The 15,450-nt window shown below is 26.0% G+C and overlaps 2 protein-coding genes and 1 pseudogene across 3 annotated transcripts in view; 1 reads left to right on the forward strand and 2 right to left on the reverse strand.

Moving 5' to 3' along the window:
- The window catches only part of LOC114937423 (mevalonate kinase-like), a 59,072-nt gene that overhangs the window by 5,283 nt on the left and 38,339 nt on the right, over positions 1–15,450 (reverse strand). The window lies entirely within an intron of this gene.
- On the forward strand, positions 656–8,813 carry LOC114929583 (aminopeptidase N-like; annotated as a pseudogene). Its single transcript, XR_014926135.1, has 11 exons — positions 656–1,366; positions 2,029–2,482; positions 2,957–3,128; positions 3,488–3,641; positions 4,029–4,110; positions 4,525–4,907; positions 5,134–5,411; positions 5,670–5,875; positions 7,701–7,967; positions 8,246–8,309; positions 8,507–8,813. The product of XR_014926135.1 is annotated as an aminopeptidase N-like (transcript).
- On the reverse strand, positions 13,689–15,190 carry LOC114935463 (uncharacterized). The gene is made up of 2 exons (XM_085488827.1): positions 14,288–15,190; positions 13,689–14,130 (listed from the first exon to the last, which is right to left on the reverse strand). Exons 1-2 carry the CDS (start codon positions 15,188–15,190, stop codon positions 13,876–13,878), a joined length of 1,158 nt encoding a protein of 385 aa, XP_085344953.1. The 3' UTR covers positions 13,689–13,875.

Raw genomic sequence — 15,450 nt, forward strand, 5'->3', positions numbered from 1 at the left:
AAAGTGCATATATTTTTTATTTTATGGAGAATCAATGCATTTTATTTCTTTTATATATTTTTAATTCTATATTAACTATACAAAAGAAATAAAATGCATCAAATTCTCCATAAAATAAATAGTATACACACTTTTAGAATAAAATGGAGAATAAAGTAGTATTTTTTTGAAAATTTTAAAAAGTGTATTTTTTGTTGAAAAAAATTATTAAATACTTTAATTAATTAAAACAATTAAAATTAATAAGTCTTTGGAACTTAAACTAATTTGATAATAAAGATTGTCTTCTTAGCTTTAAAATGCTTTTTTGATAATATTTCTTTTAGAGAATATCTTATAAAGCGAACGCATATGTAAACATTCTCTGATTCTGAATATCATATACTGGAAGATTGCTTTACAAGATTACTTCAGTTTCTTAATGAAAGAGACGTGTGTAGGAATCGTTATAGGAAAAGAAATATTTGAAAAATATTTCGTTTATCACTTGCACAAAAATAATTTATTGTTGGCCGTTGAAAATAAAACTAGCACGCAGTCAAAAGTCAGAATTGTTCTTTAGAGAATAATTACAGATAACATGCGCAGAATTACGATAGACATGCAGACTCTCACAATCGATTTTCATTATCGATAATAGTCTGTCTATATTCGCGGCCTAAGTTCGACTCTCTGCTCTCGGTATTCGTATACCAGCGCTTTCCCCTACTCGATATCCTTGTTTTCGTATTCCTTCGTCCTTTCCCTATCTTATATATATATATATTTTCGACTCCCAAATAACGGAATTATAACGCACTTATATTTTTAGTAGCCTAAACGTGTGTTACATAGTTATATTACATTCTCTCGTTATGGTCGTCAAAGATTTGTTAACGATAGCTTTATTGCTTATCGCAGGCCAGAGTGTTTTTCTTCAAGCTAATGAAGTAGTGAATAATACAGTAGTGGAAGAATACATAGAAAATATATATCGGCTACCAAACCATGTCACGCCTATTCATTACAATATAAAATTAATACCATATATCGTGGAAGGTAACTTTACTTTCGAAGGCGAAGAGAACATCAAGATTAAGGTATGGGAACCGACACACATGATCGCATTCCACACCGTACAACTGACAATAAATGAAACCTTGACAACATTGACTCGAGACATGAAAGAGAACGATGTAAATGATGAACCGAATTATGTGCAAAAACAGCATAAATATAATCGTGCCACGCAAATTTTGATCATACGATTCGAGAAGCGATTGGATCCTGGGATTTACCAGCTATATCTCAAATTCACGGGTGTGATTAGTGATGTTAATCATGGATTCTATCGAAGCTTCTATACTGATAATGAAGGTCATAAAGTGTAAGTAATCATAAATAAAAGATTTATACATGTACATGTAAAATCAATAGGAGATATAACATAAATGTAATATTTTATAAAATATAAATATATAAAACATGTCTGTATAAAATAAATGTAATATTATTATAATTATATATTATTAATGTATTATAAAAGAAGTAAATATATATATTAAAAAGTTAATAGAAGAGCACAATTATCGTGTTTTTAACCCAGTAAGCAAAAAATCATTGCTACAACGTTATTATTGTTGTCAAGTATGTAGTTTTTAGCATTGTATGCAACATCATTTTGAATAAACTTTGACATCAATTTAGAGGTTTCGGTAATGTTGAAATTATCGTTTTTAAAAAACTTTATTAATACTTTAAGAGCAATATGTTATTAATAATATTTTTAAAACATTTATAAAACATCAGTTAAAATATTTTTTTTTCAATATTTATTAATAATATATTTTAATAACATATTTATAAAACATTATATCATAACGTTTGTAAAATTTATATAAAATCAGCATTTTAAAATGTTGATTAAATATTTCTTGCTTACTTAGGAACTCTCGTAATTGCCCTTAAAAATTAATTGAATCAAATAGCAATCTGCTTCCTCACTCTCCGATTATTTATACGTTGAAGTAAACTACAATAAATTTGCAGATGGTTGGCAGCAACGCATTTCCAACCTGTTTCCGCACGAAAGGCGTTTCCATGCTGGGACGAGCCTGCTATAAAAGCGACCTTCCAATTTTCCATAAAACATTATCCTAATTACACAGCGTTGTCGAACATGCCGTCCATATGGTCAGATATCGATTCGGCCGATGGAAAATTGTGGACATTCTTCATGACAACAACCTATCATGTCCACCAATTTATTGGGATTTGTGATCGCCGATTATGAGTACATCATGAATTCAAATGGTGGCATGAAAATATGGGGTCCGAGGCATCTCCTTCCTTACGCCACATATCCTCTTGATATCGCTGAGAAAGCAACGCGCGAACTCGAAAGATTCACCAATAGCACCGTTCACGTGCTGAAAATGGATCACGTTTCCATTCCTGATTATTCAAGCGCTGCCACTGAAAACTGGGGCATGATCGTCTACATGTAAGTGCATAAACATTTTTTTCTCCCTCTAGAGAAAATAATTAATAGTAGATAATCCTTTAAAAAACCACGGAGATAATTAAATGATTATATATATTATCAAATTAAGGAGATATGTATATTTTTATGTTTAACTTATCAAGATTATATTATTTAAACTGTGCTTATATTAAAACTAGAATATAAAATGAATTTTGTTATACTTTTCAAACAATTGAAGACTCACAGTTATTAAAATAAAATAAATGGCTCGATTAATTGTTTGACAGTTAGAACATTTTTGATAAAAAAAGAAGAAAAAGGAGAGGAAAATAAAGAATATTTCTTTACGTAGATTATTTCAATATTTACAAATATGAGCATTGTAAAATGTCCGCCGAAAATTATACTTATGTATATCGCAATGTAATAATATATTTTATATTATATAATCTTGCGTATTTGTAAAATAAAAATATTTGAAAAATTTTTAAGGCAAGACGTACTGCTTAATCGTGAAAATTCACGTTCGATAATTAACACCATGACAATTACAAACAAATTGGCGCAACAATGGTTTGGAAATCTAGTCAGCCCGGCTTGGTGGGATTATCTTTGGTTGAGCAAAGGCATATCGACCTATTTGAAGTTCTACATTACGGACAAGGTATTGGCAAATTTCGGGATCAAATATATGTTGAAGAGTAACAGATGGGCAAAGAGCACGTACACGATTTGTTAGTGTAAAGTAGTAATAAAGTAATAACAGCAATCAATTGTCAAACGTTTCGATTATTATTTAACTATCTTCAGTGACAAACTTTAGAATAGCAGTGTTATCAGTCAAAGAACAACGATCTATCCCGACATATCAAACGGAATTCCGATTACTACTTTACACTAAGATCGTGTACGTGCTCTTTTTTGCCCATCTGTTACTCTTTAATTATTATTTACTGAGCCTAACTAGTAAAAGCGTGTAAATATCTGTTGCATTAATTCTTTTCATGAACTTGTTCTTCGCAGTTTATTAAAGAATGGCGATTGATGGACTTGTTGGTGGTGGAATATGAGCAAGCAAAATTGTTTGAGGATTTGTTCACTTCCCAACCGATCAACGTAAACATTACAAATCACTTGGATATCTCCAAAGCATATTCTGACAACACGTATACAAAATGCAAGACATTTTTTAAATATATTTATTTAACTATATGTATATATGTATATAATGACATTATTAAATATCTATTTGAAGACATGTGATAATTGTTATAAAAAATAACTATAATAATATCTTTTATAAACATCTTAATATGTGTTATTTACAATGAGAGACAGAAAAAAGGAATTAAAAAGTTCAATTGGTTAAGAAATATCACACAAGTCAATTTTTATAATATACAATATTAATGTACATTTATTTTTCTTCAAACGTTTGTCTTAAACGAAAAGCATAGATTTTAGAATTATTATATCAAGATGAATATTATCTTTCTTTATATCGCGTAGTTGCTTATATATTTGTAAAATATATTTACAAATTATGTTTTTTTAATCTTTTCAGCTGCTGTTCTATTGCGAATGGTATCGCATTTCTTGAGAGAAGACGTGTTTCGAAACGGTTTAATAAAATATCTTCAAGCACAGTAAGTATAATTTTTTGAAATTTTTTATTATTGTTTACCTTTAGATAAAGTATAAATTCATAATTCAAGTTAATAGATGTAAGACAGTGTCGAGAATTTCATCGCGTATATGTTTGAACATTAAAACATTTTGCGTGTATGTTTGATCATTTAAACTTTAAACATTAAACTTATTTTGTGTATTTAATCACAGACATGCCTCTGTTTAAAAAATTTACATAATCTAATCTAAGGTTTTTTAAATAAATTAGTTTTGAGTAATTAAAAAAATTAAATTTATATATATATATATATATTAATTTTCTTAAAGAAATGTGTTAGGCTACAGAAAATGCAAATGCTTTTAATTATCAAAAGTCTTATCATTATCAAGTACACTTGTATATCTATATTATATGCATTATTGATTTTCAGCGAATACAGTAGTGCTACACCAGACGATTTATGGAAAGCATTGCAAGATGCTCTCGACGAATCAGACGTACTGCACGATAATTTAAAAATAAAAGAAGTGATGGACACGTGGATCAAACAGGCAGCGTATCCTGTCGTGACAGTCGTTCGAAATTATGATACAGGTGAGATTAACGTGACGCAAAAACGAGTTATTCAATTCTCATCTCTTAATGACATTGAAACAACCGGCGCATGGTGGATTCCATTGAATTATATTACCCAAAGTAATCCGAATTCTTCGTCAACTCTGGCTACACATTGGTTAAAACCTCAGAACGAGAGTTTAACGATCGAAGGAGTCAACATTAATGACTGGATTATTGTGAATAAGCAGTTGACAGGTAAGTATCGTTATGTTATCAGATAAGGTACAAATTAAAATTTTTTTAAATTTAATTCAAAATTTGATAATAACTTTTAAAAAATTATGAAATTTATTAATTTTTTAATATTTATTTATAATAAATTTAAAAAAATTTATTCAAAACTTGATAACAAATTCTAAAATATTGATCTTTATTATATGTACATTAAATATTTTTAATTGTTTTTTTATTCTAAATACAGGCTATTATCGCGTAAATTATGATATAATCAATTGGAAACGAATCATTGCTTTTCTTAATTCCGACGATTACGACAAAATCCCAATTTTGAATCGTGCGCAAATTATTGACGACGTTTATTACTTGATAACAACTAAACAGCTTGATTTTATTATTTTTCTCGAAGTTATAAATTATTTGTCGCGCGAAATCGATCCCATCCCATGGTATCCAGTATTCCGAATCATTTACAGATTAACTTCATATTTGCAGTTGCCCCGTGCATTTGCGATCTTTAAAGTAAGATATGTTTTGCACCATTTATAAATATATATTAAAACTGATTAATTATCTAAATTAATAAAAAGAGGAAGAAAAAAGAAAAATATTAATATTAATTAAGTTTAAATATTAATATATATGAATTATAATAATTTTGTGATTGATTTTTGCAAATTAAATATTTAATAATTAGTAGAAAAATTATTAGAAATAAAGCAATCTTGAATTAAGTTATTGCATTTTTAAATTGTTTAATCATTATAAAATGTTTTTAAGCCATATTTCTTCAACTTGACGCATAAGCTATTTGAACATATCGGTTTTGACGAGGATTCTGATGATGATCCTGCGACTATAAAAATTAGGGCAGATTTCATGAATATTGCTTGTATATACAACATATATCCAGACATGTTTGACAAATGTCGAGCAAAAGCTACCGCTAAATTACTTGCATATATGGAAAGTCCAATCGAAGACATGTGAGCTTTTATTATTTTATCTATTAAATATGAATATGACAAATAAATTCAACAAATTTGGTTTTATCTCAAATGTCACTAAATTAGATTAGATAAATAAAAACAATTAATAATTAGATTTATATATAAAAATATTTTTGAATTATATTTTCGTTTTATTAAAATATGATAGCATGTATGTTCGAAATGATGCAAAGCATAAATATAATATTGTTAGCACATCACATTTTTTTATTATATATGTATATATGTATATATATATATATAAATATATAATTTGAAAGTCATATGGTGTGATTTTTTGTGTATTAATGTTATTACAAGTCTTAAATATTATATTTAATTTTGATTTCGTATTAAAGGATTTCATCTGATTTATATTTTTGCTTTATTAAAATAAGATAGCATATATGTTCGAAATGATGCAAAGCATAAATACTGTTGTCTTACATAATGTATAACACGCTGCTCATAAATAAAGTTAATATTATATAATTATTGACATAAAAGCATGTCGCGTAATAATTTGCCGAACAAATTGTTTGTTAAAGAAATCAGTAATTAATAGTAAATAATTATCATTTTTGGCACATCACATTTTTTAATTTTATTATATATATAATACAGGGTGTCCGGTAATGGTCGCCTCAACCGTCGTGTGCAGGTAGAGTAAGTTAAACCGAATAAGAAGTTCTCTACCGTTTTGCGATTTTCGCAATAATTATTGTGTTATTAAATAAAAAGATCGGCCAATCTAAGCGCGCGACGAGATGAGACGGTCCCCTGTCACACGATACACGGCGCGCGGCAAAGCGGAGGGAGGAGCGAACGCGATGGCTACGAACGGCGCGTAACGCTAAGCTCCGCGACAACTATTTTCTCTCTTTCCCTTTTCATCTCACTTTCTTTACTAAAAACGAATCTATTTATTTTCAAAATGGCATCTTGATTAATTATTGTAAAGTACAGTTTTGAAAAATTAATAATCGCATTGACATCATTTTCGACGATGTATCTCATTAAAATTTAACATGCATACAAAGCAAAATAAGAGTCTGATGCAAATCACACCATACACGGAGAGAATTTTCTCTTATTAGAATTTATCCTGAAAATCATGGTAATCGTGGATAATATGGTGTAGGAAAAATATTATAAGAGTTTTTTTGATTAATATTTACTACATTAAAAATTATTAATATGAACATAGTAAAATTAATCGAGTACATTTTTTATTTTATTGTGGTAGATATTAATATTTTTATTGTGGTAAATATTAATCAGAAAAATTCTTATAAAATTCTTCCAGTACCTTACTGTCCCACGATTACCATGATTTTCAGGGTAAATTTTAAGAGAAAATTTTTTATGTGTAGTATTCGGATACGTTTTATCAAAATTACGTTTTTAAATAATCAATAAATGATAATAACGAGAGAAAGAGAGAGAGAGAGAGAGAAAGAGAGAGAGAGAGAGAGAGTGAGGAACGTTATTATCATAAATGATAACGTTCCTCACTCACTCACTCACTCTCTCTTTCTCTCTCTCTCCCTCTCTCATTATTATCATTTATTGATTATTTTAAAAAACGTAAAATTTTGATAGGATGTATTCGAATACTACACAGAGAAAATTTTTTCTTAAAATTTACTCTAAAAATGATGGTAATCGTGGGACAATGGTATTGAAAGAATTTTATAAGAATTTTTCTGATTAATTATATATATATATATATATATAATTTGAAAGTCATATGGTGGATTTTTTGTGTATTAATGCGTTATTACAATAAGTCTTAAATATTTTAATTTTAATTTTGTTATAGAAATATATCTGACCAACGATTTATTTGCTTTGGCCTGATGCAAGCAAATGAATCTATTTGGAATGAATTTCTGCAGAAAGTAAAGGTACCGAAACATTGCATATTTATTGGTTGTTCGGAGAATTTAGACATCGTCGAAAGGCATATAAACAATTGTGAAGGATATTATATTTATATTAATATCTTTTCAAATAAGTTCCAAACTATGTCAATTACAGATGCAACTATTGATTTCTTTATGAAGAACCTCGACCATATTATTGCAAAGTAACTATTTTTTATATAAAATTCATATTCTCTTAATGTACGTTTTGTCTTTCTATTTCTGAGAGATACATAAATGATGATGCATAATACAATTATACTCATATAAAGCACAATATTTATGTGTATATAAATATGTTTTTCTTATATTAATTGATGTAGATAATTATCAGCTCAGAGATAGATATAATAAAAAATAACAAATAATATAGCTAGAAATAAAAAAAAATGTTTAATAATTATTTTTAAAGCAATTTTAAATAATATATATTTTATGATAGCGGAACTGTTAGATTTGTCCTTCGCTTTATTATTATGAGTATCGGGGAAGATCAAATTGAAAAGGTAAAATGACATTATTTTATACTTTTATATTATTAGACTATTAGTAAAATTCATTGAAGATAAAATAATACTATTTCTATATTTTTATATTACTATTATTTTATTATTTATCACATAATATTATATTATTTGAAATATTTATTGTCTGTTTTTCAATGTGATAGGTATATTGAATTTTGAAATAATTTGTGTTATAGATGAAAGCTTTTGCCGAACAACGTGATCTTGACATAAGTATGTATTTAATTGAGAGAACAAAAGTCTTATCCAAAATAAATTTTTATTTGGCCAAAATTCATAATGCTCTCGAAAATAATCAATTCTCTGTTGCAATGCACATTACACTAAATAATGCTACATCATTAAAAATGAATGAACTTTAATAAATAAATGTGCAAATATGAAAATATTATAAACAATAATAAAATTAATATATACTATTAATTATAAATCTGATATATTCTGTTTTTATATAAATAATAAGTATACTTTATTATTTTTATACACATACATGTATGTTTTGATTTCCCGCTTTTCAGACTTTAAACATAAACTTCTATATTACTTGAAATATAATATAATTTACATTTTATGTTGCAAATTACACATCTTATAATTTTGTAGTACACTGATGCATATATAAAGTTTATTATTATTTGAATCGTGCGCAAATTATCGACGACGTTTATTAGATGATAGCAACCGAACAGCTTGATTTTATTATTTCTCTCGAAGTTATAAGTTACTTGTCGTGCGAAATCGATCTCGTCCCATGGTATCCAGCATTTCGAATCATTCACAGATTAAGTTATTATTTGCGGATGCCCCGTGTGGCTGCGATCTTTAAAGGAAGATATATTTTGCACAATTTATAAATATATATTAAAACTGATTAATTATCTGAATTAATAGTAAGAGGAAGAAAAAAGAAAAATATTAATATTAATTAAAATTAAATATAAATATATATAAATTATAAAAATTTTGTGATTGATTTTTGCAAATTAAATATTTAATAATTAGTAGAAAAATTATTAGAAAGAAAGCTATCTTGAATTAAGTTATTGCATTTTTAAATTGTTTGATCATTATAAAATGTATTTACGTATACATATTTTTTTAACTTGGCGCATAAGCTATTTGAACATATCGGTTTCGACGAGCATTCTGATGATGATCCTGCGACTATAAAAATTAGGGCAGATTTCATCAACATTGCTTGTTTATACAATATATATCCAGACATGCTTGACAAATCCCTTGTAGAAATTTATCATTAGTAACAAATTAAATTAATCACTTATTTCGAGTAAAAACATTAGCGGATGTTTTAATTCTTTGGATTATCTTCAAAATTATAAATAATTACAAAAAATCGGATAAAAGATAATATAATAAATCAATATATATATATGTCACTAATATTAGAAAGAAAAAATATAAAGTAAAGACGAATAACATAATAAAACCCAAACGGTCGATATCAGCAGTTATATGCAAATATACATAAAAGTGACATCTTAAATTAAATTAAATCTTAATAAGAATATTTGTCAGTCAGCTCTCCTATTTTTTAAAAAACACCATCTTCATCTCGACTAAAAGCCAAACGCGATGTTAATGCGACAAATTAATATTTAGAAATTTTTGGAAACTGAGGAATTTGAATCCTATGGTTGGGATCTCAGAAATTCCCCTTGTTCCTTCTCTTAACAGAGAGTTAAGAGAAGGAACAAGGGGAATTTCTGAGATCCCAACCATAGGATTCAAATTCCTCAGTTTCCAAAAATTTCTAAATATTAATTTGTCGCATTAACATCGCGTTTGGCTCTTATTGTTAGTCGAGATGAAGATGGAGTTTTTTAAATTAAATCTCTTATGTCGTCCACATAACACTGATAACACCAATATTAGACTGATTTTAAAAGTTCCAGCATCCTAGTCGAAACTTTCTAATTTGTTAAAATTTAAATTTGTTTAATATTGAGTCATACTAAACTTTTAGTTGTCATATTTTATTTTATGTTACTATTAATTTATACAAAGTGGATCATTTTAATTTCACTCTAAATATTTTTTCCTACGCCTTTTATAAAAAAATGTTTCGTATAAAAGTTGTTTGAAAAAGATCTTTAAGGAGGAAGGAAAGAAAGATAGCAAGACAGCATATCTTGTATAATTTATTTAATTTATTGTGTATAATTTATTTAATTATTATACATTATTTCATATTTCTAAAAGTAGAATATGTGATAATAGATTACAAATAAACAATGTATTTCTTACTTGTGTTTGGAATTATATAGTATTATGGAATAATAAAAAAACTGAAAATTTTGAAATATTTACATATGGTATATGTATAATATTCCATTTAAAGATACAAAAATATCTAATACATAAATATAATTTACTGAATAATTAATATATAAGGTACATGATGTATATCACAAACTCAAGAGTACTAAATCAGAATAATTTTATCGTTATCTCCTAATTATTATAAGATAAATATTTAGTATACAAAACTCATATAAAAAAGTAATAGAAATAAATATACTTTCTTCTTGAGACAATCTCTAGCTATTGTATAAATCAAATATTATTGTAACAATTATAATAATTGTCGTAATTAATTTCCATTTTAATATAGTCTTAATATAGTCATATTCATATAAACATAACTAACGCAAGAGAAAATTTTTCTGCTATATTTATATTTATAATATAAAAATTCGTATATTATTTTGATAAATATTTTATTACCTTTATTATAATTTCTGTTTTACTATTTAATTTATTTTAAATTGTATAACTAAGTTAAAAATGAAAAAAATGTAAATTCCTATCAAAAGTTTATAAAAATAAATTATTCTTTTCATACAGCACTTTTTTATAAAAATAGTAAAAAATATACCAAAATATTACCTTTTATTAACAAAAAATTATTCTATGTAACTTATTTAATTGTCATCATACTTTCAAACCTAGAACTATTTTACAGGTATACATTTAACATTTAACATTAATTATTTAATATTAAATCGACATGAGGAAACTTTATTTTAATAATATCTTTGGCTCATCAGATAGTTCACAGTATTTGAACGTGGTACGAAGATCTGTGCTGGTCGCCACAACATATTTTCCATACATCATTATGAATAAAGATTAATATGCCCGGTGTAAAAATTTTTAATTTTATCATCCCTTTTATGAATAAAAATTTGTGCCCTGTAAAAGATCGACGTAATATTGAACAATAAATAGTATATTGTACAGTAGCTCTTACAAATATTTATTAAGAACTCAGAAAATGTATATATTTATGTATAACACAAATACCAATATCGAGATAATATTTATCGATCCGTTTCGTTTTGCATAAGTTGGTGCGAACGTTATTTATGTGTGATTATGTACATTTTATTAAATTTATATTTCTAAAAATACATATATTCAATCAAATTCTAATTCTTTCCTGTTGTCATCAAAATAAACGTATATTGTATCCCTTCTTTAAAAGCTCCACACACAAACCTGAGTAATACGTAATTTAATTATTGAAACTTATATTATAAGAAGAAGAAAAATATGTAAATATGTAAATAAATGTATAATAATAAATATACAGAAATATATATAATTAATCGAAAATATTCGTTATTATAAAAAAGTTTTTATGTTTTATCCATATTATCCATATTAATCTATTTCGCGTCTCGATTATGATTAATTTCTCAACAATAATAATGTTTCGAAAACTTAAAGCTAAATATCAATCTCAAAACTTTAATCAAACTTTATCTTAACTTCAACTTAACTTATTCAACATTCGAAAACGTATATGTAATAATAATAATAGATATGGATACAAATACATAGAAGGACATAGAAACAAATTTTCAAAATTATAACAATAATTTTAATTTTTGTTAACAATCAGATAAATTGTTATTATTTTATTTGCATTGACACAAACCGTATATCATATTTACATGTCTAAATTTTATAATATATTTAAATACAATATACATTTTAAATAAAAATGCACTTTTTTGTCATCACAAAATTCATATTTATAGATATGAATTAATATTTTCAATCTATATCAAATTATATTATTTATTATAATAGAATTATATATTTTGAAAATAAAAGATGTATATACCGCGATCTCTGTTAAATTACAGATCTCAATTATAACAGCTTTTTTCATTTTGACTTAAATATTATTATCTAAATGTATTATGAATTTTGGCTCGAGAATCCTGAAGCAGAAATATTTTACTTCTATTCCTTAGTTACATTAATTATAAACCGATAAGTCATTAGTACATAAAACTGAAATTATAAAAAAGAATAGAAATAAGTAAAAAATCCTTTTTTTCAGACAATCTCCAACTATTGTGCAAATCCAATTATAATAATTCTCGTAATTAATTTATGTCGTAGTAATACAGTTATTTGGTTAAAGGCATTATTATAGCAAAAGGAAATTTGCTCTGTCAATTTATCAAATAATAATATAATAATTCGTATGTTAAATTGAAAAATACTCTCAAATTTCTATCAAGGTTTTCGTTTTTTTTCGAAGTTTCTTTGAATAGTAAAGTTAAATATAAAAAAAGACTAATATTTAAAAGTTTAAATATATTATTCCTTTCATATAGCTCACTTTTTATTTGTTTTTGATAATTCTAAAATATATCAAAAATATTAGTTTATATATATATGTATATATATATTGTATATATATATATATATGTATGTATATATATATTCAAAATAATTGCATGTATATTTTATGTAATTATGCATTAATTCATATTTCTAAAATCAGAATATATGTTACTAAATTACAAATAAACAATGTACTTCATAATTCATGCCTTAAATTATATATAGCATTATTAAATAATAAAAAATTAAAAATTTTGGAAAATTGCTTCCAGTTGCTATTTAAAAAAAAAAGAAATTATTAAATAAATATTATTTACTCAGTTATATGTACATTTTACATAGACATTTATCTATGAAATATGCTCCAGATAATATGTAACACCGAAATTATGTAAATAACAGATATATGTATATGTATATATATCTATTTTTAATACATAATTCAGATTAAATAAATTTTATTTCCTTTCTTAAGAGTTGCCGAAAAAATATAATTCAAAATTATTTGATTTATTTTCTATTCAAAAATTGCTTTATATAATTTAAATTATGAAACATTGCATATATTAATTTATTTTTATAAGTCAAAAAGAAATTTCTGTATATTCATTGCAGCGCATAATCTCGACGCAATATCGTTTATAATTTTAAAGCAAAATAAAGAATTAAAAAAACTAATATTTTTTGATATATTTTACAAGAATTTTCAATTCTAAGTTTTCCCACTTTTTATTTCATAATTCAATGCGACATTATTAAGAAATCGTAATTTTTTTTTAAATTTCACAAATATCAAGTTAGTAATTTTGCTTTATCTTTTTTGTATTCTATCAATTTAATAATAATTAATTATTTATATGTAATTGTTATAATTTTAGTAGGATTAATTAATTCTCAATCCGTCACAGCCTATTGTAGCAATTTTGTAACTGCATCTTCTATACGAAAAAAAATTGGTAATACGTTTGATTTCTTCCTGTGTTATTCTTGGTGGTAACAGAAAGTATACATATCTGCCTCCAAAACCTGTAAGCTTTCCTGACAAATTGAATCCACCTCCAAGGCAGGTAATAATATCAAATTCAAAATACGACAAGTCATATCTGCTTAACATTTGTTGATTTCTCTTAATGTCTCTCTGCAAACACGAAGAACGTTAGTTATAAGATTGTACATACAGTTTCTGGCGAAAAACTATGTAATAAAAGATATTTCATAACGCAGTAAAACTAAAGAATATTGTATATAATAAAATAATATCATTGTTAAATAAAAAGAAAAAATAGAAGAAATACTTGTAAGTTGCTATAAGCATCAGGATCTTTTATATTATTATTAATATTATAAAGATCATTAAATATTCTTGTTGCTATTTTCTCTAAATCATTTAAAATTGAATTGAAATAGCTAGGACGGAAATATTTTAACTCTAGCATTTGCAGATATATGCTGTATTTGTCTGATTGTAAGCGATGTGTGTCGATCAATAGAATCTTCATTCCTGTTGTTAAATTTATAGTTTCCTCGATAGAACAAGATTGATAATTATTACTTATGCATTTATTTATACTGCCATATATGCAAACTTTGGCATCGAGCGGCTTAAACGTAGAATATACCATTATGTTCTCACAGGATTTAGTGTAATGTTCAATCTTCTGTAAGTCTTGTTCATTAAATCTGATATAATCACCACTTTGTAGACGCTTCCAACGAAGAAAACACGCTGCCAGACAAACCGCGAACGAAGTTGAACTGCCAAAACAATCTCCAAAAGGAATTTCAGTGGACACGCGTAAACGAAAAGGTTTTACTTCGTGCTCCATATCGTAAATGATAATAAAAAGCAAGAAAAAGAACATTTGTAAGCTTATTTTCTCCTCGGGTTTCTCCCACATATTGTTTACGTCGATAAAGGAATCCACTTTTTTAAGCAAATTGACTTGATCGGAAAACAAGTTTTCGCGAATAAGTCGAGAAAATAAGTATTGAACTTCTTGTAAAGGTACATCCTTCTCATAATCCTGAAACTCTATTCTAATGTTAGTTTGCTCATCTGATAGTTCGCAGAATTCTAGATTGGTGCGAAGATCTAAGCCGGCCACAACAAAATGTTTTCCAAACATCACCGTGTGTTCCCCAGATAAGATGATTTCACCTGGTGCGGAAATTTTAAACTTAATCATCTTTTTATTCATTTTTATGAAAATATTTCTTCTTGACAAAACTGATGCAACGTTGAATGGTAGAGAGTTAAATTTACGTAGCTCTCACAAATATATTTATTGGAATTAATATATAAAAAAATATATTCTCATAAAATGAGAAAAATTTGGAGATTATATTTGTCGTTTCTTCTCGATCTATAAACGTAAGAAATACATAACGAGTCAGTCATATGCGGCAGAAATATCTCATCGGTTATACATAAAAATATGCAAAGTATATATGAAATGGA

Source organism: Nylanderia fulva, unplaced genomic scaffold (genome assembly GCF_048542155.1).
Source record: "Nylanderia fulva isolate GAGA-0341 unplaced genomic scaffold, ASM4854215v1 Scaffold72, whole genome shotgun sequence".
NCBI lineage: Eukaryota > Metazoa > Arthropoda > Insecta > Hymenoptera > Formicidae > Nylanderia > Nylanderia fulva.